The following is a 27,618-nucleotide window of genomic DNA, read 5'->3' on the forward strand; positions in this document are numbered from 1 at the left end:
GACTCATCAACTTCTTCCCTTGGACAATCTTAATCTGTATTCCTTCCCTGTAAGAAACTGTATAATATAATTTATACAGCAGATGTAATGGCTTTGAGTGGGTTCTGTGGTCTGAGCAAATTAACATCACTAACAGTGGTTTTGGAAAATCCCCTGAATTTGCAGTTAGTGTCAGAAGTGACGGTGGTCTTGGGTGGACTGTATTCCTTCTAACTTTATGGCTGGTTAAACTTCTCACAAAGCTCAGGTGAAGAGGAATCTGAATAAGCCTCTCCCTCTTATTACCAGATAGGTAAAGTCTTGGACTCTTAGGAAGATAAACAGAACAAAACAATATTACTTTGATATGGTTATACTCCATTATATTTCCCTTTCCTTTCCTTTCCTTTTTTTTCCCCCTGGCTAGGCCTGTGGCATGTGGAAGTTCCTGGGCCAGGGATCGAACCCACACCCCAGCAGTGATAATACCAGATCCTTAACCCTCTGAGCTACCAGGGAGCTCCCTTCCCTCACTTTTATATTCTAGAATCAATAAAAAATTATAAGACACGAAAAGCAAGAAAATGTGCTTTATAAGAAAGAGAAGACAGGGAGTTCCCGGCGTGGCTCAGTGGTAATGAACCCGACTTGTATTCGTGAGGACATGGGTTTGATCCCTGGCTTCCCTCACTGGGTTAAAGGATCTGGTGCTACCTCAAGCTGTGGTGTAGGTTGCAGACGTGGCTCAGATCTGGTGTTGCTGTGGCTGCAGCATAGGCCAGAAGCTGCATCTCCAATTTGACCCCTAGCCTGGGAACCTACGTATGCCACCATGTGGCCCTAAAAAAAAAAAAGACAAAAAAAAAGGCACCAGAGGCAGCTTACCACACAAAAGAAAGCCTTAACTACCAACACTGTGAAAGGCACAGAAGCGAATTGCGCTGGGGTATGAAAGGGACATCAGTACACTAACCATAAATATCTATAGCATTGCTGCGTTATGATGACGGCTGTACAACTATAAATATAATAAAATTCATTGAGTTAAAAGGAAGGAGTTCCTGTTGTGGCGCAGCAGAAACGAATCTGACTAGTAACCATGGGGTTGTGGGTTTGGTCCCTGGCCTCGCTTAGTGGGTTAAGGATCTGGCATTGCTATGAGCTGTGGCGTAGGTAGGTCTCATACTTGGCTCGGATTTGATGTTGCTGTGGCTGTGGTGTAGGCCGGCAGCTGTAGCTCCGATTAGACTCCTAGCCTGGGAATCTCCATGTGCCTCAAGAGCGGCGCTAAAAAGCAAAAAAAAGAGAAAACAGAACCCATAGACGTGTCCCCCCCCCCAAAAAAAAAAAACCCCATGTTGGAATTAACAAACAAGGACACACAACAACTATTATGAACATATGGTTCTTACAGATACAATTAATTATAAAACCAGGTCAGATTGAGCCCTAATCCAGTGACTGGTGTCCTTATGTGAAGAGGGAAGTTTGGGCATTCCTGTCATGGCTCAGCAGTAACAAATCCGACTAGTAACCTTGAGAATGCAGGTTCAATATCTAGCCTCGCTCAGCGGGTTAAGGATCTGGCATTGTTGTGAGCTGTGGTTTCGGTGGCAGACGTGGCTCAGATCCTTGCTTTTCCATTCGGCCCCAACTCCCACCTCCCCTCCCAGTGCAGCTCTCCCCTGCAGGGAAGAAGGTGAAAGGAATCTGGGGAACAGCAGGAGCCATCTCCTCAGGCATCTTGTCCACAGTGTGGGAGAGGATGGAGAGCCTGGGGCTGAACCGGGCAAGGTGGCTGGGTGGGGGACTCCCTTCTCCCCTCCCACTCAGGACAGATGCAGGCTCTGTCCCTCAGAGCCCAGTGGTTTCTGACAGAACCTGCACTGAAATGTAGGCAGCATACCCACAATGACTTTGGTGGGCAAGGCTGAGGGGTAGGGAGCCCGCAGGGAGTCTACAGGGCTTCAGCATGCAGCCTGGACCATGCAGGGCCTGGGGGTCTGGGACAGAGGTTCTCAGACTGCTCACTGCTGAGGGGGCAGGAGCACTGGAGGTCTCTGCCCAGTCCTGCCCCAATGGTGCCTTCTCAGCAGGGCCCAGAAGGGCATCCAAGGGCTTGGGCAGGAGCCCCATTGTCCCCACATGCCCTGCTCCCTGGGAGGGACTGCTTTCTCTTCCTCTGGCCAGGGCCCTGGCCCCATTTCATGGGAGGTCTGAGGCCATAATGGTTCCATAGCTTGAATCCTACCCTCCTAGGATAGAGTTGAAAGTCTTCAGCTCCCCGCCCCCCCACCGCCTCACTTCCACAACCTCCAGTTGGAACGGCTCTAACTCTCCAAGAGCTCCCTTCCTCCCTCTGCAGGGAACTCTCCTCCTTCGGAGTATCCACTCTCTGCATCCTGCCCCTACTCTGAGGCTGGGCTACCTGGATCCGGGTTTGTGCCTCCACTGTGTGGATGCTGCCTTTAGTGAAATAAAATTGGAAATTCATTCATAAGTCTTGTAACACCTTTCTTCAGGCATAATGAATTGGAGGTGGGGGTTTGGGGAACCCATCGGCCTGTTCTGGGCCCTGCCAGCCTCTCCAGTGTCAGCCTGCACCACGCTCTTGGATCGCTTTATACTGGCCACGTGCATCGGGCTTCTTTCCATCTGCACACATTCCTTTCAGCCTCAGGGCCTTGGCACCTGCTGTTCATGTATCTGGAAATCTTGTCGCTTGGCCTGTGCGCCGTGATCGTGTAGTAGTTAGTACTCTGCGTTGTGGAATGCTCCTCGGTTCCTCCTCCTCCTCCTAAATGTAGGTAACTCCTACTCACCCACTTCCCCCAGAAAAACCTTCTCTGACCTTCCTGATTAGGTCAAATGCTCCTAAGGACATGCACTTACATTGTATTTTTCCTGTGAGGACCTGTCAAAGTGTATCTCTACTGTGTGATGACTGTGTCTCTTCCCCCCTCACCTATGAGCTCTGCAGAGGTGTGGACTATATCTGGTTGTGCCCATCCTTGTATTTTCTAGGCCTCAGTACAGTGCCTAGGGTCCAGCAAGTGCTTAGCAAATGTTTCATGAGTGAATGGGTGGGTGAAGGGGTGGACAGTCCCAAGCAGCAGTTCTTTGGTCATATCAGTAATTTCTCTGGGAATGACCCTTAGAAACTTAAACGTTTTTTTCCTGGAGTTTCCATTGTGGCTCATTGGTAATGAAACTGACTGGTACCCACGAGGACTCAGGTTTGATCCCTGGCCCAGTAGGTTAAGGATGCGGCATTGCCAGAGCTGTGGTATAGATTGCAGATGAGGCCTGGATCCTGAGTTGCTGTGGCTGTGGTGTAGGGATCAATTCAATTTGATCCCTAGCCTGGGAACTTCCATATATCGCAGGTGTGGCCCTAAAAAGACAAAAAGTATTTTTCTCAAGGATCTGAGGACTGACTGCCATGTGCCATGTGTTTACCCAGGACTGTCTCTTTTTAAAGAATCTAGGGATTTCCTGTTGTGGCTTAGCACTAAGGAGCCCAACTAGTATCCATGAGGACGCAAGTTCCATCCCTGACCTTGCTCAGTGGGTTAAGGATGCTGCCTTGCTGTGGCTGTGATGTAGGCCTCTAGCTATTGCTCTGATTTGACCCCTAGCCAGGGAACTTCCATAAGCCGCAGGTGTGGCCCTAAAAAGCAAAAAAAAAAAAAAAAAAGAATCTAGTTCCTACTTCTCCATCCTCTCCTTTTCCGGGTCACAGACCCAGCCCCAGCCTGGCGGTAATGCTCCACCCTGTAACAGCTGCTTTCATCTTCAGGTCTCCACCCTTAGGCTTCACCGCCCCCTCAGGTGTGACGACACCTCGTGGTGCTACCCATAGAAGTCACTGCATCTTCTTCAGGAGGCTAGAAAGTCACGTTAAAGAAGGGCCCATGGACTCCGAGTAAGGCGACCAGGGGCCCTGTGGGAGGAAGAAGCCTGCATCAGGTTGCACCAGCCTTAAGACACCAGGAGCGTCTACAAACTGCACACAGCATAGGCATGGGTTCAGATCCTTCAAAGACGCTGTCCCAAGGCTTCTCGATCCTACAGGAAGGAAGGCATTTCCCTGAGAAGTATTGGTGACAAGAAGAATTGGTGTCGGCTCCAGAACCCAAGGACTCCCTAGCAAATCAGTTCTCAAGTTGGTACCCTTCTGACGTTTTCATAGCGACAGTAGCTTCCCTGCAGATGAGGGGTTGGAGGAGCCGGGAGACTATTCCCATCCGCCACAGTAGGAAGCTGAGGCCCAATGGGCATTACGGGGCAGATGGCAAGCAGGCAAAGGTACAGACCTGGGAGCGCAGAAGCCAGATCCGCGCCCCTCTTCCCTGGCGCTTGCGCACTGCGGGCCCCATTCCCCGCTCAACTCCGCCCCCCTCGCTCGGGTTTTCAAATTTGAAACCTGCTCCTTTTCCCGCCCGAACATGTTGACCAGCGGCGGGAGAAGGCGGAACCGCGCGCAGCCAATGGTGGCTCAGAGGCCCCCCAGCCCCGCCCCGAAGGTGAAGACAGCTGGCCGCTGGAGGCAATGGGCAAATGAGTGAGGGCGCCCGTCGGGCCCCGCCTCCGCCGTGCCCACGTGCAGCGGCGGAGCCAGGGGCCTCCCAGGGATCACCCGCCCCCAAAGCACCATTCTGTGTTCCGGCCTTTCGCCACCAGCACGGGGCTGGGAACTGAGGCCTAGAAACGCAAGTAACAGACGTGGAGTTGCTGAGCGAAGCTGTAGGACGCAGCAACCCTCCAGCCCAGGAGTTTGTCCAAGGGTCGGGCCTGGAGCTGAAGCTTGTAGCAGCCCTACAAGTCTGAGGGGGCGGGCGTGGTCGCTTGGGGTGGGCCGAGGTTCCCCGGCAAGTTTCAGGAGGGTGGGGCCAGGAGCTGGGCTGTCCCGGGGCGGGGCGGGGCGTCCTGGGGGGCGGGGCCGAGCGCCTGTGTTTGTTGCGCCGTGTCAGTTACATTGTAACAAAAGTGGTGCAGCCGCTCCTCGGGCCAGCACCGTAGGCCCTCCCGCCGCCAGCTGTCGCGGACATGGAACCCGTGGCCAGCAATATCCAAGTTCTGCTGCAGGCGGCCGAGTTCCTGGAGCGCCGCGAGAGAGGTGAGGAAGAACCCTTGGTTCTACTCGAGGCAGCGACCTCGTTGACATGGGCCTGGGCTGGACTTGGCTCCCAACTTGAAGGATGCATGGCTTTAGGGCAGTAGTTCTGGGGCACCCCTCCCTCACCTCAGAGGCGTCGGGCAGTGTGGTGGGAGGGCTTGGCGACATGGCCCTGTAGCCAAAAGGCCCTCCCTGATCCTACTGTGCCAGGGCCGCCTGCTGGTGTTAGCCCCAGCCTGACGCGGGCGGGGGTTCTCTCCCGCAGAGGCGGAGCATGGCTATGCGTCCCTGTTTCCGCACCGAAGTCCTGGCCCGGTTCACAGGAGGAGGCGGCAGTCCCCCCAAGCTCCTGGCGCGCTGGACAGTGGGCGGTGAGGAAGGCTGGGGACAGCGGGGACCTGGGGTGGGGGATGGGCGCCGGCCCTCTTCGGGCCCCTCCACTGCCCACTTCGTCCTTGTTGCTTGAATCTTCTGGGTCAGGTACCCTCCTCTGGAGGCATTCAGACTCCTGCTGTTTCTCCCCTCCTCCCCCGCCCCTTAACACTCTTCGTTCAAGGACTCTTTCTCTGGTGTGTTAGGAACTGTAAACCAGACACTTCTGGGTCTTGCGTCCCCTCACACCCTTACACTCCACACTCTTACGTCCCCAAGCTTACTCCTTTTCTGTCTTCTCAACCCTTTGCACATGCTGTTCCCCCCAGTTGGAATGCCTCTCTATCCACTACCCATTTTGAGTAACTTGTGTTGCTGGGCTTAGTTCAGTTGTCACCTGTGTCCAGGAAGCCCTTCCTGATTGCTGCTGGGGTTCTGATTTGGACCCCACAGTCACCTGGACAGGCCTCTGTCAGCATTTGGCCTCCTTACTCTCTCTGCCTCTGCCTGGTGACTCAGGTGCCTGAAGCCAGTACGAGCTCCCCACAGCGGGCTGGTTTGGGGGACACATCTGTAGTGAATTTTGAGCCTCTGGGAGCCCTGGGAGTGAGGGTGTGGGCAGTAGCTGACGCCCCCTCACCCCATCCTCCCTGGCATTGGCAGGTCTGTGCATAACGAGTTGGAAAAGCGCAGGTGAGTCCCAACCCTGCCCTGACAGCACCAGGCCCCAGGAACTGCCTCCCTCTGGCCTTCCCTCCCCTGCTGTCCCTCATCTGGCCAGCAAGTCTGGGCTGGCACTGCCCTCTAGACCCCTTCCCTGCAGGAGGGCCCAGCTGAAGCGGTGCCTGGAGCAGCTGAAGCAGCAGATGCCCCTGGGGGCTGACTGTGCCCGATACACCACACTGAGCCTTCTGCGCAGGGCCAGGATGCACATCCAGGTAAGGAGCTACCCTGGCACCCTGGGGCCAGCTTGCCAGGATGTGTGAAGCAAGGCAGTCGGGAGGGGCCGGGTGGAACTGAGGAGAGAGGTCTGAGGTTGTGGCCCAGCTTTGAGACATGGGGCTGTTTTCTCTGTGCTTTTAGTTTCCAAATTTGTTAGGTAGGAAGAAAAATAGAAAATAATTCAGAGGATTGTTCTGAGGCTTTAAGCAAGTTCTTCCAATAAATGTTCACTTGTTATTATAGCAATTATTACTTGGATCCCAACTGTGGGACCCTGGACGAGTCACGTAGCCTCTCTGGGTTTCATTTCCTCCTCTGCATGGGAGGCATTCTGTGACGGGTCATGTGTAAGGGTCCCTCAGAAGGTAGAGAGCTGGTTCTCACTCTTCCTCTCCCCCATCCTTCAAGGCCTCCTGCTCTGGGCAGTCTTTCCTAACCCGGTTTTGGGAGGCAGCTCCAGGGGCTGGGAGGGAGAAAGCCCTGAGAGGACACCAGTGAACCATCTTCCAGGGGCCCTCGCTGCTGCCAGGACTGAGCTCAGTGCCCCCTAGTGGACGGGAGTGGAGTGTGCTGACTAGAGCACAAGGCAGCCCTGCACGGTGGGGACTAGAAGTGCCTGGGAAGCAATAGAGAGAGGCCTTTTCCAGCCCTCTTAGCTCTTATGACAGAGGGAGTAATGGAGGCGCAGCCGAACTGTTGAGAGGCAGAATCAGAACCCAAGCCTGGGTCTCCTGACTTTCATTTTTGCCTTCAACAAGTGAGCACCTACCTGCTCTGCCAGCCCTGGCAGAGACAGATGGAAGTGCTGTGCAGCAAGTAAATCAGTGTGGGCCTAGATGCCCACATTCCTCTCATTGTGGCTGAAAAACACCGGGGCTGAGTAGCAGGCTCCAGTTTCTCATATGGAGTTTGCCTTGCTTGGTTCTCAGAGGGGCTGATGTGTGATGTGTACTTAGATGCTGACTGGCCTGTGGGCAGGACCTAGGGATTGCTCCTTCCTTGAAGCCTTGTCACTCCTTTCCTGGACTCCCTGCTTCCTGTTTTGCCTCCACCTGGCCCTAGATTCTTTGCAGCACATAGTCTGACCAGGTCTATCTCCTGCTGAAAACTTTCCATGGCTTCTGACAGGACAGTTTCAGTTTATTACTTCCTATGAAACTCAAGTCCCTTCACAGTACAGGTCCTTGTCACTGGTTTGCTTTTTTGGTCTCATCTTTGCCCATTCTCCACCAAAAAAGCTGAACTCTCCATGTGCTTCCCATTTTCCCTCTGCCTGGATGCTTCTTCCTCCCCAGTTTTTGCCTGGGCAGCTCTTACGTGTGGCCAAAAGTGAGATCTGAGGAGCTCCCTTGTGAGGCACTGGCTTAAGGACTTGACATTGTCACTGTGGCTGCTGGGGTTGCTGCTGTGCAGCAGGTTTGGTCCCTGGCCTGAGAACTTCTACATGCTGCAGGCATGCCCCCCACAGGAGATCTGGCAGCACTGGGCCTGTTTCTATGTGGCAGTAATTAGCTGGAAACTGGAGCAGCCACCAGTGCCTGTTGCTTGACACCAGCATTCTCCTTCTTCACGTCGCTTGACTGGGCCTGAGGGGCCTTTGAGATTGTGGTGCCCTCCCAGCCGCACCCATCTAGACAGAACTCCCTGGGCATTTATGTGGGACAGGAGGGTCCAGCTTCTTGCAGGATGTGGGGCCCAGATCTGGTGAGCCTGAATGGAGCAGGTGGTCACCACGCAGCCAGTCTGATGTTGAGTGGTGTTGGGGTGAGGCCTGAACCCCCAGGTAGCCAACCCCAGCCCCTAACTCCTGATCACAGAAACTGGAGGAGCAGGAGCAGCGGGCCCGGCGGCTCAAGGAGAAGCTTCGAAGTAAGCAGCAGAGCCTGCGGCAGCAGCTGGAACAGCTCAGGGGGCTGGCGGGGCCGGGTGAGCGTGAGCGGCTGCGGGCAGACAGCCTAGACTCCTCAGGCCTCTCCTCCGAGCGTTCTGACTCAGACCAAGGTAAGTGCCCTGAAGCGGAGGGGTGGAGTGGGCTGAGCAGCCCTGGTCTCCTGACTGGCCCCCTCCCTGCACAGAGGAGCTGGAGGTGGACGTGGAGAGCCTGGTGTTCGGGGGCGAGGCTGAGCTGCTGCGGGGCTTCAGTGCCGGCCAGGAGCACAGCTATTCACACGGTGGTGGCGTCTGGCTATGACCTTCGCTGCCGGAGGGGCCTCTATGCTCAGACCACCCTTGGCTCTGCCCAACTGGAGTCCTCGCCGAGCCTCCAGGGCTGCTGAGAGTCGCCTCCTGTTGGAATGGACTAAATGGACCTTGTGTGGGAACAGGTGCTCCCCCTACCCTGCTGCTGGCTGCCGGCAGCCCCCCCTAGGACAGAGAGCCCTGCAGGGCAGGTGGCTTGGGCCCAGGCTGCCCTTCCAGGCATTTTTAGTAGCACTTGGCTCTGCTGTCCATGGGGGCAGGGAGCCTTTTGGGCCCTCACGTTCCTTCCTAGACAAGGGCCCACCCCTGGCCTTTGCCCCACATGTACTGTTCAGTGTTTTCATTAAAAGCCCCTTTCTTAACTTCCTGTCCATGGTCTTGCCTGATGAAGATGGGGGAGCTCCTAGCCACAGACAAACCAGAAAAGAGGAAATGAGATCCGCAGCCACCAGACACTGCTGACCACACTAGGCAGTGCCCCTTTGCTCCTCACAGCTTGGAGGCTGCCTCTCCCCACTTCACAGTGGGAACAAGACTGAGTGATGTGACTTGCCTGAGTTTTCAAACCAGGAAACAGTGGATTCAAGAGTCAAATCAGGAGTTCCCGTCTTGGCGCAGTGGAAATGAATATTAGGAACCATGAGGTTGCGGGTTTAATCCCTGGCCTTGCTCAGTGGGTTAAGGATCTGGCGTTGCCGTGAGCTGTGGTGTAGGTCAGAGACGCGGCCTGGATCTGGTGTTGCTGTGGCTGTGGTATAGGCCGGCAGCAACAGCTCCAATTGGACTCCTAGCCTGGGAACCTCCATATGCTGTGGTGTGGCCCTAAAAAGACAAAAGACAAAAAAAAAGCTTTCTGACTCCAGACTGGGGTTGATTAAATTCAACAGTATTTATTGAATGCCTGTTATGTGCTAGATTTTGTTCCAGGTATTTGGGACACAACAGAAAATAAAACAGGTCCCTGCCCTCATCGAACTTATAGTCTAGCATTTATGACACCTAGACACCATGACCATGGGCCAAGTCACTGCGCCTCTGCCTTCAGCCACGTGATGCAGGAATAAGGAGGCCCAGCTCAGATATGGGCAATTGGCCTGGTGCGTTGGAGATGCCAAATGGGACAACACCCCCAGCCCACCACCCAAACAGCCAGGCTGGAAGTTGACTTTTAATAAGTACAATGGGGAGAGGGCACAGGGACTGGGGCCAGTGGTCTGCTGTGCTGTCGCCCCAGGGCCTGGGCTGGCTACACAAACTGCTGCTGCTGCTGCTGCTTCTTGGTGGCTGCCTTGCTGGCAAGGTCCTTGGCCTTCTCTGTAGCTGCCAGTGCCGTCTCTTTGGCCTTCTCCTTGGCTTCCTTGGCTGTTTCAACAAGGGTTTTGGGAGGGGCCTCACCTGGAGCAGAGGGTGGGGCTGGTTCAGAGAATGCCATGAAGACCTACCTAACCACCCCCGGGACATTCACCTCCTCTGCCTCAGGCTCTGCAGGAAATACTCAGGGTCCAGAGGAGTTGCAGGCGGGGCTCAGAATAGGGTGTGACAGCCCCAGCCCAGTCAGCGCAGCTAGGACTTGACCCTGGCCTCTGCCTGTGCCCAGAGCGCTCACCTTGCAGCTTGGCCAAGATGTATTCAAAACCCTTCATAGTCTTGGTCACATTGCTTTTGAACCGGGCGAGACCAAATTCCTGGCAAAACATGAGAAGGGGAAGGATTCTGGGCTGCCCAGTGACCCCTCAGCCCCAACCCTAGGTCAAATGCCCTGTCCCCCAGAGCCCTGATCCCCCCCCCCCCAACACTGCTCACCTGCACAGCTCTGGAGACACCAAATAAGCTAGAGGAGACCCAGGCTTCCCGGCGGATTTCGGTCCAGCTGTTGTTATCAGAGTTCACACGGTAAACACATCGTTCCTCCACCACCTGTACAGTCAAGTCAGTCACAATAGTGGGAGTCTTTCACTTTGCCAGCTCGCACATAAATCTGATCCCCATTTATTCCTGGGGAAGCAATAAAGTGAAAACTGATTCCCTTTCCTTACTGTATTCCCAAGCTGCACTTCAGGAAGAGAGTAAGATGATGAAAAAAGTAACTTCGCTCTCTAATATCCTCTCCTCTGACACTTCAAACTAAAACATGGACTTTCGGGAGTTCATGTCCTGGTGTAGCGGAAACAAATCTGACTAGGAACCATGAGGTTATGGGTTTGATCCCTGGCCTCGCTCAGTGTGTTAAGGATCCAGCGCTGCCATGAGATGTGGTGTAGGTTGCAGATGTGGCTCCGATTAGACCCCTAGCCTGGGAACCTCCATGTGCTGGGGTGCAGCCCTAAAAAAAAAAAAAAAGAAAATATGGATTCTTGAGTTCCCATTGTGGCACAGCAGAAGCAAATCTGACTAGGAAACACGAGGTTGTGGGTTCGATCCCTGGTCTCACCCAGTGGGTTAAGGATCTGGCGTGGCTGTGGCCAGCAGCTACAGCTCCGATTTGACCCCTGGGAACCTGGGAACCTCCCTATGCCGCAGATGCGGCCCTAAAGAAAATAAAAAATACGGACTCTTGAAATCAGCAGAGGGCCTTCCAGCTCCACCCTGGCTCTTTGTCTTGTTTTTTTTTTTTTTTCTTTTTAGGGCTGAACCCGAGGCATATGGAGGTTCCCAGGCTAGGGGTTCAATAGGAACTACAGCTGATGGCCTATGCCAGCCACACGGGATCCAAGCAAGGTCTGCGACCTACACCTCAGCTCACGGCAATGCCGTATCCTTAACCCACTGAGCAAGGCCAGAGATTGAGCCCTCGTCCTCATGGGTACTAGTTGGCTTCGTTAACTGCTGAGCCATGACGGGAACTCTTTTTTTCTGGTCTTTTTATCTTTGTCCTTTTACATCTAGATATGTGCAGTGTTTTTAGCCTGCCTTCCACTCACTTTGGCTCTTGAGCTCTTGGCACTTCAAATAAAAGTGAAAATCTGGCAATCACCACAGCTCTCATCATCAGAGGAGAAAGTGGACCTATACTTCCAAGAGAAACACTTAAAAAACATCGCTCACAGCTGGAATGACAGAGATTTCTCAGGGCTGGGTCTTGGTAATTTACAAAGCACAGAGATAGTGCCCTCCGGGCAGTCAGCTGTGAGGCCTACAGATAACTCTGGGGCGGAGAATTAAGGTGCCTCCTCACTTGGTGACTTTATAGGATACTTCCCCTCTCTGAACCTCACTTTCTCTTTGTGCAACAGATAGTAATACCCACCTCCGTGTGTCACTGTGAAAATTAGCTGAGAAAGAGAGAGTCCTCTGAAAGCTTCCAGGGTATTCACATGTAAGAAATTACTGTAAAGCTCCTTAAACTAAACCTCAGGTTTTGGAGTTCCTGTCGTGGCACAGCAGAAACGAATCCAACTGGGAACCATAAGGTTGCGGGTTTGCTCCCTGGCCTTGTTGAGTGAGTGGGTTAAGGATCTGGTGTGGTGTGAGCTGTAGTGTAGGTCAAAGACATGGCTTGGATCCTGCATGGCTGTGGTGTAGGCCGGCAGCTGTAGCTCCCATGGACCCCTGGCCTGGGAACCTCCATATGCTGTGGGTGCTGCCCTGAAAAGACAAAAAAACAAAACAAGAACTCGGCTTTTCAAGCCTTTTTCTTTTCTATCATTTTAGGGGCCACACTTGCAGCATATGGAAGTTCCCAGGCTAGGGGTTTAATCAGAGGTACAGCTGCCGGCCTACACCACAGCCATAGCAACAAGGGATCTGAGCCTCGTCTGCAACCAACACCACAGCTCACGGCAACGCCGGATCCTTAACCCACTGAGTGAAGCCAGGGGTCGAACCCACATCCTCATGGGTACTAGTCGGATTCATTTCCACTGTGCCACAATGAAACTTCCTTTTTTTTTTTTTTTTTAACAAAGCAAGAGATCAAAAGCGTGTGGAGCCCTCTTCTTCTGAAATCCATTACATAAGATAGATAAAAGACTCCCCTAGTCAATGTGGGGCAAGAGCCCCAGGTCCTCTCCCCTCTGAGGCAGAGCCAAGCCAAGGCACCATTATGGTTTGATGGATTCCTGTTTGAAAACCCTGCCTCTCGCTCAGCATCACTCCTGTGACCCAACCTATACACTTGTCAGAAACAGTATGAATGCTCCACATTTAGTACTTACAACAACTCTGTAAAACAGGTGCCCCTCCTCCACTGTATGAATGAGTCAAAAGGCAGGTCCAGAGAAGCTGACCAGCTCAAAAGACAATTTGAGTTTGCATTCTAGAGCCATCACTCCTCAGGAATCCATATCTACTTGGATTGCAGAAACTCCTTCGTGGCTCCCTAGTCACATGTACCTGCAGCTCTCTACTTTTGAGGGGACCAAGAGAGAGGGGTCTCACCATCAGCCGGGCGTGGTTGATGTTCCAGGTGAAGGTGGTCATGGTCTGGTTCTGTGGGTCCACGATAGAATCCTCCAGGATGTACACTGAGTGAGCAACATTGGCAGGAAACAGTCGCTCAGCCCAGCGGGGCATCCTGTTTGTCTTGGTCAGGAGTCGCCGGGACAGGAGCTTCTGGTCAGGGGTCACTTCCCGGTGCACTATGTCTTCCGTCAAGACATGTTTGCTGCAGGTGTCAGGGTGAAGGTGACCCTCAGAAGGCTGGCCCTAAGAGACTGCTTGTTGGGGTTCCCATCTGGAGCCTCCAAGCCCAGAAACGCCATGCCTTTCCCCAGACCTGCTGTGTGACCTGTATTGTGGCTCAGACCTAACTATGAGCCTATCCCAGGGCAAATTCCAACTCCCGCCCCTTCGCTGACCTGGATTTCGGGGCCTCCCAACAGGGCTGGACTTCATGATTTATTGCACCACTGGAGAGAGTCACAGGCAGAATAGAAGGCAAACGCCCGGACTTCCAACCCCAAGATCCCTCCCCAACTCCTGTGCCGCCGCCTTTTCCTGTTTCACCATCCTGCGATGAGAGAACCTTAGACTTGAACCTCAAGTAAACCACTGCCCAGACCCAGCCTCCTCCTAGTATCTTGCAGGCCTAGCCTAGCCGCTTCACCGATAGGGTCGTTTTGCCCTAAACATGGCCCCGGTTCCGGCGATGCCCCCACCTCAGACTCGAAGTCGAGTCTTTCCTGGCCCCCTACAATCCAATCTCCAAAAAGCAAGGTGGGAGGGTACCTCTTTATAGGGCCACGTACCTATAGGGATTCGGGTACCGCTGCCAGAAGGCAGCAAACACTTGGTCCCAGGAACTCCGGAGCACGCTCTGGCCCAGGAAATACTTCACCATCGTCCCGGCCGGGGCGGGATCAGCACCCGCGCAGCATCAGCCGTGCGGCGCCCGGGGGGGGGCACGCGGAGGCTAGGCTGGAGCTCTTTGCCCGGCTACCAGGCTAGGAGGTCAGTCACCACTGTGCCGCGCCCAACCAGCCACAGCCGCCGCCATGAGGAATTATCAGGCTGCGCGCCACTTCCGGCGCAGTCTCGCAGACTCCACCTCTTCCGGCGCCTGCCCATGTGACCCAGAGGTTCCGCCCCTACACCCCCTCCCACCCCGCGCCGGAATCGCGGCGCTGCGGGCTGGAGGCTGGTTTAAGGGTCCTCCAGCCTCCGTAGGGAATCCGTGCCCCAGCGGCCTTTAAGCCAGGCGGGCAAGTGAGTCGTAGCGCAATCGAGCGAGCTGGGCGGCGGCGTGGCGCCGTTGAGGGCGCTACCCCGCGCGCTCCTAGGCCGCCCCGGGTCCTGGGCTCCTCGAAGGAGGATCAGCGCCCGGGGCTGAAGAGCGGGGGCGTAGGGAGGCTCTGCCGTCTTTCAAGCTCGTAGCGGCGTCTGGAGCCGGAGGTTGGCGCCTGGGGTCGGTAACTGAGTCTTGGGCGCTGCTCGCCGGAGCGGAGATCCGGGTTTGCCCCCTGCCCCCCGCTCAGGACCGAGACGCGGGTGAGGCGACCCTGGGAGCATGAGCGGGCAGCGCGTGGACGTCAAGGTGGTGATGCTGGGAAAGGAGTACGTGGGCAAGACCAGCCTGGTGGAGCGATACGTGCACAACCGCTTCCTGGTGGGGCCCTATCAGAACGTGAGTGCGCCCGGCTGGGCCCCCGGCGGGTGGGAGGGGGCTAGCCAGCACCCACGTCCCTCATCGTTTCTTTTCTGGTTGCAGACCATTGGGGCCGCCTTCGTGGCCAAGGTGATGTCCGTGGGGGACCGGACGGTGACTTTGGGTATTTGGGTAAGTTCTCTGGGCAAGTTGTTCTAGGAAAACCTATTCCTAAGGAGGCGTACGTTCTGTCAGTAGGCTGACTTGTAGCCTCTTAGAGGCCATTTCTCTTCTCTAGACCCCAGCTTAAAAACGGGGGTCTGGAGGATGTGGTATTAGTTTGCAGTCTTGATCAGTAACTCAGGCCAGCGCTGAGCCTCCCCCTGCCCTTCAGGACACAGCAGGCTCTGAGCGCTATGAGGCCATGAGCCGAATCTACTACCGGGGCGCCAAGGCTGCCATCGTCTGCTATGGTAAGGAGGGGTTTGGCCTGTTTCTGGAATAAGTGGTGGGTGCCAAACTGGCCTTACAGAGCAGCCCCTGACCCTTGGTTGTGTTTTCCTGTGTCACATACCAAGACCTGACAGACAGCAGCAGCTTTGAACGGGCAAAGTTTTGGGTGAAAGAACTGCGCAACCTAGAGGAGGTAGGTGCCTACACCTCACCAGACCAGGCAGGGGCTAGGGGCCTGGTGGTCCAGGGGAAGGACCCGACCTTGTTTTCTGCTCCAGGGTTGTCAGATCTACTTATGTGGCACCAAGAGTGATCTGCTGGAGGAGGACAGAAGGCGTCGACGTGTGGACTTCCACGACGTCCAGGACTATGCAGACAGTAGCTGTTCCTTGGTTCCTTGGGTGTGGGGGAAGGAAGTGGCTGCTTGCTTGGGTCAAGAAAATAGGGGCTGCCTTGGCTACCAACAGCAAGATCCCTGTGGGAAGCCTTTCACTGACCTTGAATCTCTGGGGTCCAGAAGATTCCCTGTACTGCTGGCCTTCCCCTTTGTCAGTGCGCACCCAGTTCTCAGGTATGAAGCTTCAGTCACTTCTCTTTACAGATATCAAAGCTCAGCTCTTTGAAACATCCAGCAAGACAGGCCAAAGTGTGGGTGAGTGTTGGCCGGGACTCACAGCAAAACAGGCAGGGGCAACAAAGGAGGCAGAAAAGAGCCTAGAGTGCTGGGTTATTGGTCCTCAATGATCACTCTTTTTCCTGCCAGACGAGCTCTTCCAGAAAGTGGCAGAAGATTACGTCAGTGTGGCTGCCTTCCAGGTGATGACAGGTGTGTCATTCCCTAGCCCTGTGGAGACTTCCTCTAGGCCTACTGCATCTGGCTCCCTTCATGAGTTACCTGATCCCCCAAAAGAATGATGCTCAGCTGCCACCTCTCTCTTTGACAGAGGACAAGGGAGTGGACCTGGGCCAGAAGGCAAACCCCTACTTCTACAGCTGTTGTCATCACTGAGTCACCATTCACCTGGCCTGGGGGAATTAAAGGAACTCCCCCAGAGATGCTGGACCTAGCTCTTGTCTGGGCTTGGGTGATCAAACGTCTGAGCTACCCCGGGGCCCCATGGCAGCAGAGGTGGCACCTGCCTGTGCTGGCCCATGGAAGAGAGGCAGCATTGGACTGACTGAGGGGCACAAGGAGGATAAGGGCTGATTTGGATCTCAGACTTCTGCCCTGGACAGCACGTGTCTACAGATTAAGTGGCTTCTGATTTGTAAATAAAATCAATGCACTGTGAATCACACTCAGCCCCCTTCCCTGCTGTGTGGATTGGGTGTCAAGACACCTAGCACTTTCTGGGGCCACCTGGCTGGCCTCACTTCCTATATTAAGGCTCATCCCGCTCTTATTTTCTTTTGTAATCCAAGTACCTTCACCCCTGGGTTGCAGCTGTGATAATGAAGAAACAAAATGGCCCTTTCCTATTCTTGGCGGCAGCAGGGGCGGGGTGGGGGTGACAAAGAAAAGCTGGGGTTGGGCAGTGCAAAGCTCCCAATTCCTTCTTCATCCTAAGAAGAATAAGGAAGGCACTGAAGTGGTATTCAGAGATCAAAAGGTCAATCCCTTCTACCTCAGGCTCTGGCTGGCTCTCTGGCATCCGTCATGACTAGGTCCATGAGGACTAGGCCCATGAGTCATCCCTGTGGCTCAGATCGTAAGATTCCCAGCAACACCCTACAATGTGGCTTAATAGTAGAAAAATCATAGGCTCTGCAAGACTAAGGAAGGTCTTATGGATCCAGATTGGGATCCAACACAGCTACTTAGAAAAAGGACTTAAATTTGGCCAGTGTTTCTGATCTGTAAAATGAGATGACCGCTACCCAGTTCAAAGACGGTAAAGATATGAATAAGAGTAACTGTACGCTAAACGCTTGTCTTCCCATACTCTTCCTTGGGACAGCTGAGTTCAGGACTAAGTCAGAAGGGGAAACATACTCCCAGGGTTCCTTTAAAGCATATTTTTAGTACAAATACTTCTGAAGGATCAGATGTTATTGTAGACAGGGCTGACCCTTCCGGGTATGGGAGGCTCAGCCCTTGGCCTTTGCTTTCCCATTTTAGGCCTGGGCCAGGTCCTCTGCAGTAACCAGGACCTAACTTGGCCAAGACAGTCAGACTCGCACTCAGTGTTTTGGTTCCACTTCCTTTTTAAAAACCAATTCCTCAAAATATCCTTCCTTCGTGGGTTATGGAGGCTTCCTGTGTAGGGACTGAAACTGACACCAGCCACTCCCCAAAGGAGGCAGACATTCTGACAGCTTTGGCTGCTGGAAGGTAACCCACACCACTCCCACTGGATGCTTGGAGGAAGAGCTCAGCTCTGTGTCCCCAATTGGGAACTACCTCAAGGAACGGCTTTTGCTCTCCTTCCAAACCCATCCTCCCTCATGTTAGGCTACATCTCCCACGGACAACAAAACAAAACACAGGGCAAGGGCCATAAGAGTAAAGTTAAACTTTACTTTACAGTAATTTTTTTCTATATACAAAGAATTACAGTACATGTTTATGGGGACTCCTAGCACAGGGCTCCCCTCTTTTTCACTAAGAGTTTCACTTACAGCTGACAATCTATGGGGATAGTGGGGGGGACAAAAGTGATGGACCTCAGCTCTAACCCCCTCCACCCCTTTCTGAAAAATATAAAGATAGATCTTCATTGTCAGCTTGTTTCCTTGCCAAGACTTAAAAAGCTGCTCTTCCATGAGCTCCTGTGTGCTGCACTTGCCCATCTTAAACACTCTCACCTACCACGCACACACAGGCACAGCACCCACCTCAGACCTGGAGACCGCCTGTTCTCTGCCCCTACCCTGGAAGTCGAAAGCACCAAAACCACTTATTTCTGTTCCTACTCCCTGGGCTCACCTCCTGTCTGCAAAGCTTTGCCGGATTTCCAGGGTGTTAGACCTGAAGCCTCAATAGCCTGATGTTTTGAGTCATGGGAAAGTAGCTCTAGAGAGGGTACACAAAAAAGTTTAACCTGTGCTGTTTTTGCTTATGTTGATAGGAAACATTTCTTCCCAAGCTGTGGATTTCTAATTAAAATAAATTCTTTCCACTTCTTTAAGAAACATTACCCTTAATCTTCATAAGCAACAGAGGTGCTCCCATGAGAGTGGAAGAGGTAGAGAGGGGCAGAAGGTAGCCTAGGGAGACCCCACACCTGGAGCTCTCTACCAACTTGTTCAGGCAATGTGGACAGAGGCTATGGCCAACGTGACACCAGCCCTGAGAAACTCAATGTCCATCCTCATCTGGAAACAGTATCTCTCTTCCACCTCTGGACTGTGCTGTGCCACTTCAGGGTTGGGTGCAGGATACACCAAGGCTCTACCTTCCCCTCCTCTAAGAGAGCCTCAAGGAAACCGGTCTACATAAGATCTCCTCTTAAACGGGAACCTGGGTTTCTCAAGTCACCAGTCCCTCAACCCTTGGCAGTGCTTATTTATACCAGGAAATTAGCACCATCGTTACTTTTTGTGTGTGTGTGTACAAAGCAATTACCTATTCTTTTTTTCAGTTTATACTACAGCAACCTCTGGCCCTGCTGCACTAGCCCCAAGAAGCTCAGCTGAGAGCTAACTGGCCACAGCCGATGAAAGTCTCATGCAGCAGCTACCCAGCTCTAAATGATCTGGAATGTCTAATGCATGGAACAGCCCAAATACCATTCAGCAGGAAATGGGACTTGTGACAGCTCCTTTCCTGTCATGATCTCAGAGAAGTCAGGATAATGGATTACTCTGACCTCTTGGCTGGCAAACCCCAAGAGGATGACAATATCCCCCCAAAAAAGCCTTAGGGGAAAACCCACTCTGTAGGAGCCGAGAGAAAAAAATCTATCCATGTTTAGTGCTCTCCTGATTCTTCTCCACAGGGGAAGCTGCCAGGACCAGACTTCCTTCCTGCCACTCTGTTCTCATGAGGCAACCTAGGAGTCCAGCTCCAGTGAGTAGACGCTGCCAAGCCTGGGAGAGGATCACTGATGCACTTCATGCCCTGACTGTAGTGTGAGGTGGAGGATGTGAAGAATAAAATAATTATTTTCATCAATACTAAAGATGTAGGTTTGGTAGTTGTTCAGAAGAGGATCAATATAGTGATTTAAATCACTTCAAACTGAGTAACTTCAGGAGGAAGCAGACATTTAAAACTTGGATGCTTTTGTAGCAATGACAACTATTTTGCTATCAGAATGAGTCTGCTCCACCAGAGAAGCAAATGAGGTTTGAATTCAAATTTCAGCAGTTTCTAGCTAGGAGAGATAATTAGTTCTCTAGCTACCTAAGGAAGCTATGGTTTCCCCCTCAGAAAGGCTTCCTGGGGAACTGCCTTAGAGACAGACTCTCTTGAGATCCTGATTTCCAAGCCTTTGGTGAAATGCCAAAATACCATCCGACACAAAGATCAGGAGTTTCCAAATCTAAAAGTAAAGATTTCCTTTTAATTGCCAGTTCACACTCCCTGGAGAGAACATCTCAGTACATGCTCCAGGAGAACCCCCTAAAGCTGGCAAGGTTACTACCCCACACATTGTCATGCAAGAGCCTCACTTCCCAAAAGTCCTTCTGACTCTGCATATGACTGTGCAGTGAGTGACTGCTTTTAGGATGTTAACAATCTAGTATCAGATGCTATCAGCAGACCCAAGAGCAGACCTTACAGGCAACCTAAGAGAGTCTTTCAATGGCCCTCATGAAAGCCTGGCTGTCTATCCATCCATTTAAATAAAGAACTACCTCCCTCCCCTAAACCAAGCACAGTTCAGAAGTTATTTCCTAGGCAGGTCTGGAAGGAAGCTTCCAGTGAATGGTGGAGAACGGAGAAAGATTGAAATAAAACCACAAAGTGGCCCCACCTTTCCGTCACTTCTTCCTGTCCTGTGAGACACATCTAGAGTGGCTGTCAATCAATTACCTACCAAAGCCTACTTCAGGATCAAATTTCTCCATGTAAAAATTTTACATAGCCTGCACACCCTCCTGCAAAAAAATAAAAATAAAAAAAAATTCACAGTTTATTTCATGAAACAAAGAGCTACGGTAATTTAACACACAACGTAGTGAAGAGATTCTGACAGTGCAGTGCGGATATCTTTTTCTGATCACAACTACAGATGATAGGAGAAAAAAGGGCACAGGACTGGCACCAAGCAAACCCTACTCATACAACCTAAGAGATTAGGGAAAGGGACCTACGAGCTGCAATTATATACTTATTATTCTCACACATGATAAATACTTAATATAATGAACTTTAATGTTCTGGGTGGATTTCTTTAAAAATATCTTTTCCATGGTTTAAAATTTTTAAAAAGAAAATAAGATGCTTTGTTTTCTCTTCCTCTTGAACAAAGAGCTTTTCCTCTCTGATGCTGTGGGAAGAGAGGATGAAAGGGGAGAACTAGGCAGGTGGAATCTACAGAGGAGATTCCGAGGTCTAAGTGAGATGCAGGAATAAGGCCCCTAAACTTGGGGCAGCCCTGCCCAGCCTCATGCCTCTGCCTGAGTTCAAATGTCTCAACCCCAGAGACAGACTTTGGGAAATAAAAGCAAATTCTTTTTTAAATCTTTATATAAAGCGCAAATGCTTCTATAACAACTATTGTTCCCTCCTCAGAAGTGATGGTAGTATCCTCAATAGAAACTCACAAGGAGGAAACTGGGACAAATACAGCATCCTGTTGAGGGTGTAAAAGCCATAACTGAGACAGAATGGCCGGGAGACATTTAGGCCAGGAGATGGCCTATTGGCTAAAGCTGCTGGCTAAGTTGGCAAAGCAGAGAGGTAAACATGTTTGGTCTAGGGACAAAGGTGGGGGGGGTGAATGGGAAGGAACTGGCCAAACAGGATTTCCTGTTGGCAGTCAGTGAGCTGGGTGAATGGTAGGGCAGGGTAGCACCAACAGATTTCCCAGCCCTTGGGCCCCAGCTCAGGGCAGCAGTAACAGATAATCAGCAGTTATGAGGAGTCATCTTTTGACTGGACATTGCTCTAATTGCCGTATCTTGCCAGTCACAGGGGAAGGGTTCTGGCTTGCCTTTTGAGCTCAGTCAGCAGGCAGGTGCTCTCAATACAGAGCAGAGCAATTCTCAGGGAGAGGGTGATAGAATCCTATCATAGGGAGATAGAGAAGAAAACTTCCTCCATTCAGGTAGGAGGGCAAAGGATCAGGAGAGAATTAATTTCTCATCAGGATCTGGCATTCTCCCTGAGCTGGTGATGGATCTAGCCCAGAGCTTGCCAGAGATTCCCTAGGTCTACTGCCCGAGACTCTGAAATCTGAAAGCACCTGAGTGTTTGGGGGACGGGCATGGGGTAGGTTGATGTAAAAGGAGGAAAATCTGTAGAAAAGAAAGGTAAGCTTGCCAATTGCCTTCTTCACTGAGGGAAAGCTACATCCTCAAAGAGCCCAGCCCTCCAACCAGCTACTCCACCAAAGACAGATCTTTGGACTTGGCATAACCCAGACAGAAGCACAGTGGCTTCCCAGCCAACAGCCCCACTTGGCTTTGATGCAGCCCCTTCCTGCCCATAGAGAGAACCTCTACATGAGCATACATGCACATGCACACAGGCACACTCGACCAGGAGGCATCTCAAACCACCACTTCTGGGGCCACAAAGACCATTATAAAATGAGCCTGGAGCCCCAGGGCCCCTCAAACTTCCTGTTACTTCCTGGTCAAAGGTTCTTAAAAACAACCTGGGAACTCAGACAAGCATGTTAGGCTCACAGAGAGCAGGTCTTATTTATCTCTGTGTCTCCTGCCAGTGACTAGCACCAGGTCTAGCAGACATGAATGCTCAATAAATCACCACTGATTTGAATGGATATCATTTCCTCCCAAGGGTTCAGCAGGTACCCTCAGTGGGCCTCTGGAGGGATAGAGAAATAGCTTTGAGGGCCCCTCTACCTTCCAACCTGACCAGCGGAATCGAATCCCATGCTTGACTCCAGAGTGGACTTTTTATTTCAAGTTCACCATGAGTAAAGGTTTGGGGAAAGAGATCCGAGTCTGTCTGTCTCCTCGGCTGGGGCCCACTGGATTTTCATACATGGTTCATACAACCACAAGCCCCCACTTGCTAATATCACAAGAGTTCTGAGTGTTGGGATATAAGTAAAGAATAACAGTGGAAAAGTGTTGTGGGGGGGAGGTGTCTTTTTTAAGAGGGAAAAACATTTCCCTTCCCCAAGAACCCTGGGGCAGCTGGTCTGGTCATGTGACATTTACTGGTATTATTTCTGTTCTGACTCTGCACACTTATGACTGGAAGGAGCCTGGTTAAGAGCTGGAAGTGTATTTTGCTCTGGTTTAGGGTCTTGCCCTCTTCCAAGGGACCAGCAAGTCTGTGCCAATGTCTGTGTGCTCCCAGAGGACCAGCAAGACTGTGCCAGTGTCTGTCCAGCCACCATGGGCCAGAGCCCTGGCCCTGGTGAGGCCTTTCCCAAGGCCCAGGGATTCTGCTCCGTGGTTGTCAATTTCTTCTCTTCAGTGGAGAGGGAGGATGAAGTTTTCCCAAGAGGCCTGAAGGACTGCCCACTCTTGGCAGCAAGTCCAGGTAGTTGCTGGCCTCCAACCAACTGCTTCACCTGCTTCACTAGGCCTGGTGCTTGGCTGGGAGGCCCTGTGGTCTGCTCAGCCCCTGCAGGTGCTCTTCCTGAGGCCTGAGTTGTTGGCTCATATAAAAAAGCCTTGGCAGGGGGCTGAGAAAGAAGTCTGGCCTGGGTGAGTGATTTAACAGCTTGCCAGGGGTGTTCCGGAGGGGCCGCTGCTTTGCTTGGTGGCAGAAGGACAGGATCTGATACACTGCTTCTCTCAACAGCTCGTGGCATCTGTCCCAGACATTTGCTGGCAGGCCACGAGGTCGACTCCAACACTGGCATCTTCTCATCGGCCTGGGGTATGATGTCATGGGGAGAAGCTGCCCGTTCCTTCTGGCGAGGAGTTAGGTCTATTAGATCCATCACCAAAGCAGCTCTATTTTTTGACTGAGTATTCTGGTCCACAGGCCTTAGTGCTTTTTCTTTTGCTACCAGGGTCTGGACCACAGCTGATAGTACTTTGTCAGGAGGTGGGAGTCTCTGAGACAAAGAGGCATGGGATTTGTCAGGGGGCCTGTCTGAAGACTGGGGTTTGGGACCGCTGGTGACTAGCAGTCTGTCTGGCGGTGGAAGTCTCAGGCCAGTAGGGACTGGGGTTTTCTCTAGTGACTGGGGCCTTGGGCTGGCAGCACCTATGGATTTATCCAGCCTTGGGTCAGCTGTCCCCAGGGGCCTTTCCAGTGGTTGGGACCTGACTGAGGGTGAGGAGCTTGGACTGATCACTGGAGAGGGTTTGTCAGATAGTTGGGACCTTGGTCCTGCCAGGGCAGGTGGCCTGTCCATTGGCTTCTGGCTAGATACCAAGGATTGGGATTTGGTCCCAGACCCAGCAAGGTCCCGGACCCTATCAACAGGCTGGGGCCTGGAGTCAGTTCTGTCAGGAGGTCTTTCAGGCAGCGGTGGCCTCTGACAAGTCCCTGCCAGAGCTTTTTTGGACAGCGACAGTGTCTGGTTGGTGTCAGCAGATGGCTTGTCCGACATCTTAGGCCCCTGAGCAGCCACTCCTGACGATGGCTCTGCCAGGTGAGTGCTTGGGCCTGGAGGCAGCGGTACTGGGGGAGGTACATACTCACGGATCTCCCCAGGTTCCAGAGGGTTGGGCCCACATGGATCATGCTCAGTACAAGACAGACGCCCATCCAATTTGGAGATAAAGAGCATCCCTTCCCGATGCTGCTTGCAAAAGGAGCTGGGGCACATTTCACAGAAGGAGGCTGCTTCCTTTCCACAGATGTCACATTGATGCCAAGGACACTCCCATTTCCCTGAAAACACAGATATGAAAAAAAAGCTTAGAAAAACAAGGCATGCATATGAAATGTGTCATGGCTCTGGAACCAAGGCAAAGGAGTGATTTCAAAAGGCTGCCTTCTACAGAGAGCTCATGCTACTCACCCACCTCCTCTACCCCAGGATCTGAGCTTCACCTACAGCAAAGTTCATAAAAATAACAGGGAATTATCAACTAACAACTGAGTAGCAATTTGAAAACAAGCAGGAATAAATCCTGATTTTTATGACTATTTCCAACAAGAAGAAAAAACCCTCCAAAACACAAAGCCCCTCTTAGATATAATGTGAAGATACTACTTTAATATTTTTACAAACTTTAAAACTTCAACTCTAAGGGGAAAATCTCAGCCAATTAAACTGCTTATTTGGTTATTACTAGAAATAGAGAGCAGATACACAAAGGTGAAAAGTGGAAACAGATTTACCTTTACTAAATGTTAAGTCTGGAAACTAGCACAAACTACCTGTGTTGCCTACACTGAATCACCAGGAAAGACCCAAAGCCAACCAAAGTTGCTCTCTTTTATCCCCATTTCCTGATACTCAAGTCTCTGCCATGGACAGTGTTTCCATCCCAGCTCCTTCCAAGTAAACTATGCTATATCTTACTCCTGGCTCAGAGGCAAGATCAGTTCTAAGGCAACTTGTGCCAGCTATGGCCCTGAGTGATTGCTTCTGAAACAATTCCCTGCTTCCATTTCCTGGCACTGAGGTCAGTGTTATGGCCTTGCCTGCACACTGCCTCAGTTTCTATTATTTCATTACCCTAGCAACCACATATTGAAGGAAAGCTAATTTGGGGACAAACTCCTCTCACTCCCATTCCAAAGTTCTCTATCTGCAATTCCTAGAAGCAGGCCACTAATGATGTATAACGCAGAATGTTTCTCACTTTTGTCTTTTAAAAAAGATGAGATTACCAAATCCTTAAACTTCCCTAATGTAAAATCATTACCCTGAAGATCAGTGATGATTTCTCTAGCCACAAATTCCTGGGTACCATATTTATCCATACAGCTTCTCTTGATTTTACTGAAACAACTGAGTCTTGTTCAGAGGGGAGGGGGCTACAGTGACCGGAAACCTCCATTTTTTCTCAATCCATCTTTCTCTAGAGAACAAACAGGACTTAGTGGGCCTGAAGTCAGAAAACCTGGCTTTTGATAGATTTCCCCCATCTATATGCTCTAAAGTGACAAGTCAACTAAAAAAAAACCTGACTCAGTTTCCTCATCTGTATCATGGGAAGGTAAAAAGTACTCATCTTTAGGGGTTTCCAGGAGGATAAAATAACATGAAATGCTTGACATGCAGCAAGTTAAGTTCCTGTTCCCTTCTCTATAACCTAGGATTCTTAGCCTTTGTTGTCATTTATTTAAACACGGACCATACCAGCCCTCAACACAATGCATGAGAAGATCTCAAAGGGCTCTAGAATTCTAGCAGAGAACAAGGAGCACAGCAAACGGATTTTGGCACCAACCTGCTGGTCGCTTGGTTAGATTGAGACAGTCTGCATGGTAAACTTTTGGGCAGCCTGGTTTCTTACAGGAGACGAGCTGGCCAGCATCCCCACAGCTGAAACACTCATCTTCTCGTTCTTTCGTGACTTCCCCCTGGGTCCTGCGCTTCCCCTGTTGCTTCTTCTTGAATTTCTTTGACTTTTCCTCTGTGGCAATGGGTTGATTCTACAGGTCAAATATTGAGCAGCTTAGCATTTTGTCAACGCATTAGTTGTATGATCATGACCAAGTTACCTATCCTCTCTGAGCTTCAGTCTCTCCGCTGGGCCAAGGCCTGAATCTAAGCTGCAACTGTGACCTAGGTGACACTGGCAGCAATGCTGGAACCTTTAACCCACTACACCAGGCCAAGGACCAAACCTGCACTTCCACAGCAACCCAAGCTGTTGCATTGCACTACATCAGAAACGCCAGTAAGTTTTATTTTTATTCTTTTTTTCTTTTTTTTTAGGGCTGCACCTGGGGCAAATGGAAGTTCCCAGGCTAGGGGTCATCGGAGTTACAGCTACCAGCCTACACCACAGCCATAGAAACGCCAGATCCAAGCCACGTCTGTGACCTACACCATAGCTCACAGCAACACCGGATCCTTACCCCACTGAACGAGACCAGGGATCAATCCTACATCCTCATGGATACTACTCGGATTAATTCCACTGCACTGCAACAGGAACTCCAGTTTAATTCTTAGGTTTGTCTAATTTCAAAAATAAGGAAGACTTGTCTGGATGTGTTACACACATTTCTTTTTTTTTAATTTATTTTTAAATTATTGTTGCAAAGTTGTGCCAATTTCTGTTGTAACTCATTTAATTTATTCAATGAACCTTCACTGAACACTTAATATGAGCCAAGTGCTAGGAAGACACATAAAACTAATTTGTGGTCTATGACCATGACAAGCTAGGCATTTTTATCGAAGTCAGTTTAGGTTCATATCCACCACTCCTCAAGACAGACCCTGGTACAGCCAGCAGGTCTACTCTGTGCTCCTTGCAACCTACACTTGGTTACCAAACTTCATGGTTTTCTTTTCCTTTCTTTCTTCTTCTACTTCCTTTGTGTGTGTGCCCACACCTGTGACATGCAGAAGTTCCCAACCAGGGATCAAACTTGCGCCACAAAATTGACTATGAAGTGGCAACATCAGATCCTTAACCCACTGAGCCACCAGGGAATTCCCCTCATGGTTTTCATCACATTATTTATCTTGAACTAGAAACAGCTAGAACTAATCCAATTTACTGTCAGCCCACAGGGATCTCTTCCCACTTCCAAATTTCTGCTCCTGAATTTCTGATTAATGTGTGAAATACTACACAGACCTTAAAAATATAGAAATTGGCATCCCCAGTGTACCTAATTCAATTAAAATCTGTTACTATTTTAACTTGAAAGGACTAAGTCAATTGGACATCTTATGGAACAAGACCATTTAACCAACTAACAAAACAAGCAAAAAACAATATAAATTTTCTTATTTAATAATTAGTGGGTATTCCTTATGTATTATTGCTCAAAATGATTGCCCTTTTGAACTATGGTTTCTATGCTAATTTGCATTTTTTTCAGTTCTTAATGTTGACTTAGAATCAAAAAAGCATGAGAAATACCCATTTGGAGTCACTATGTCGTCTACTTTGCATAAAAATTAAATGTCAATGTTCAGGGTGCTATTACTTATGATAGATAAATCTCCCTTATAACACACTTAAAATCTTAAATTCAATATCAGGTTCTTTGATACTTTAAAAACGCAAAGAGAGAGATTCCAGCTTGGCTCAGCAGTAACAAAACCGAATAAATCCCATGAGGTTGTGGGTTCCATCCCTGGACTCGCTCAGTGGGTTAAGGATCCAGTGTTGCCAGGAGCTATGGTGCGGGTCGCAGACTAGGCTCAATCCAGCATGGCTGTGGCTGTGGTGTAGGTTGGCAGTTGCAGCTCCAGTTTGACCCTTAGCCTGGGAACTTCCATATGCAGCAGATGTGGCCTACAAAGACACACACAAAAAAGGCAAAAAGAGGAAGTTCCCATGTGGCACAGTG

General features: G+C 51.1%; 5 protein-coding genes across 12 annotated transcripts in view; 3 read left to right on the plus strand and 2 right to left on the minus strand.

Moving 5' to 3' along the window:
• Positions 1 to 3,895, plus strand: part of LMAN2 (lectin, mannose binding 2) — a 41,108-nt gene extending 37,213 nt beyond the window's left edge. The window contains exon 8 of the mRNA XM_047778001.1: positions 3,779 to 3,895. Coding sequence (XP_047633957.1) covers positions 3,779 to 3,792 — 14 coding nt within the window. The 3' untranslated portion in view covers positions 3,793 to 3,895. The remainder of the gene's footprint in view (positions 1 to 3,778) is intronic.
• A 1,011-nt stretch (positions 3,896 to 4,906) lies between these two features.
• Positions 4,907 to 8,973, plus strand: MXD3 (MAX dimerization protein 3). Of its 3 annotated transcripts, XM_047778003.1 has the most exons (6): positions 4,907 to 5,098; positions 5,364 to 5,469; positions 6,134 to 6,163; positions 6,294 to 6,408; positions 8,230 to 8,413; positions 8,488 to 8,973. In XM_047778003.1, the coding sequence occupies exons 1-6, from the start codon at positions 5,029 to 5,031 to the stop codon at positions 8,601 to 8,603; spliced, it is 621 nt and encodes a 206-aa protein (XP_047633959.1). In that variant the 5' UTR covers positions 4,907 to 5,028; the 3' UTR covers positions 8,604 to 8,973. The 3 variants fall into 3 exon arrangements, with proteins under 3 accessions (XP_047633959.1, XP_047633958.1, XP_047633960.1); XM_047778002.1 differs by having other exon boundaries at positions 6,134 to 6,408; XM_047778004.1 differs by lacking the exon at positions 6,134 to 6,163 and having other exon boundaries at positions 8,488 to 8,736.
• A 508-nt stretch (positions 8,974 to 9,481) lies between these two features.
• PRELID1 (PRELI domain containing 1) lies at positions 9,482 to 14,088 on the minus strand. Its single transcript, XM_047778012.1, has 5 exons — positions 13,798 to 14,088; positions 12,989 to 13,214; positions 10,415 to 10,528; positions 10,218 to 10,296; positions 9,482 to 10,006 (listed from the first exon to the last, which is right to left on the minus strand). The coding sequence occupies exons 1-5, from the start codon at positions 13,887 to 13,889 to the stop codon at positions 9,858 to 9,860; spliced, it is 660 nt and encodes a 219-aa protein (XP_047633968.1). The 5' UTR covers positions 13,890 to 14,088; the 3' UTR covers positions 9,482 to 9,857.
• A 26-nt stretch (positions 14,089 to 14,114) lies between these two features.
• Positions 14,115 to 16,384, plus strand: RAB24 (RAB24, member RAS oncogene family). The gene is made up of 8 exons (XM_047778013.1): positions 14,115 to 14,672; positions 14,757 to 14,825; positions 15,028 to 15,106; positions 15,212 to 15,279; positions 15,365 to 15,464; positions 15,688 to 15,738; positions 15,850 to 15,912; positions 16,031 to 16,384. The coding sequence occupies exons 1-8, from the start codon at positions 14,556 to 14,558 to the stop codon at positions 16,093 to 16,095; spliced, it is 612 nt and encodes a 203-aa protein (XP_047633969.1). The 5' UTR covers positions 14,115 to 14,555; the 3' UTR covers positions 16,096 to 16,384.
• Positions 16,385 to 17,584: 1,200 nt separating this feature from the next.
• NSD1 (nuclear receptor binding SET domain protein 1) overlaps positions 17,585 to 27,618 on the minus strand; it is a 157,081-nt gene continuing 147,047 nt past the window's right edge. For all 6 annotated transcript variants that reach the window (XM_047778011.1, XM_047778005.1, XM_047778006.1 and 3 more), the window contains 2 exons: positions 25,533 to 25,737; positions 17,585 to 24,021 (listed from right to left, as the gene is read on the minus strand). In XM_047778011.1, coding sequence (XP_047633967.1) covers positions 22,391 to 24,021; positions 25,533 to 25,737 — 1,836 coding nt within the window. In that variant the 3' untranslated portion in view covers positions 17,585 to 22,390. The remainder of the gene's footprint in view (positions 24,022 to 25,532; positions 25,738 to 27,618) is intronic.

The sequence above is a fragment of the Phacochoerus africanus genome, chromosome 4 (assembly GCF_016906955.1).
Source record: "Phacochoerus africanus isolate WHEZ1 chromosome 4, ROS_Pafr_v1, whole genome shotgun sequence".
Taxonomy (NCBI): domain Eukaryota; kingdom Metazoa; phylum Chordata; class Mammalia; order Artiodactyla; family Suidae; genus Phacochoerus; species Phacochoerus africanus.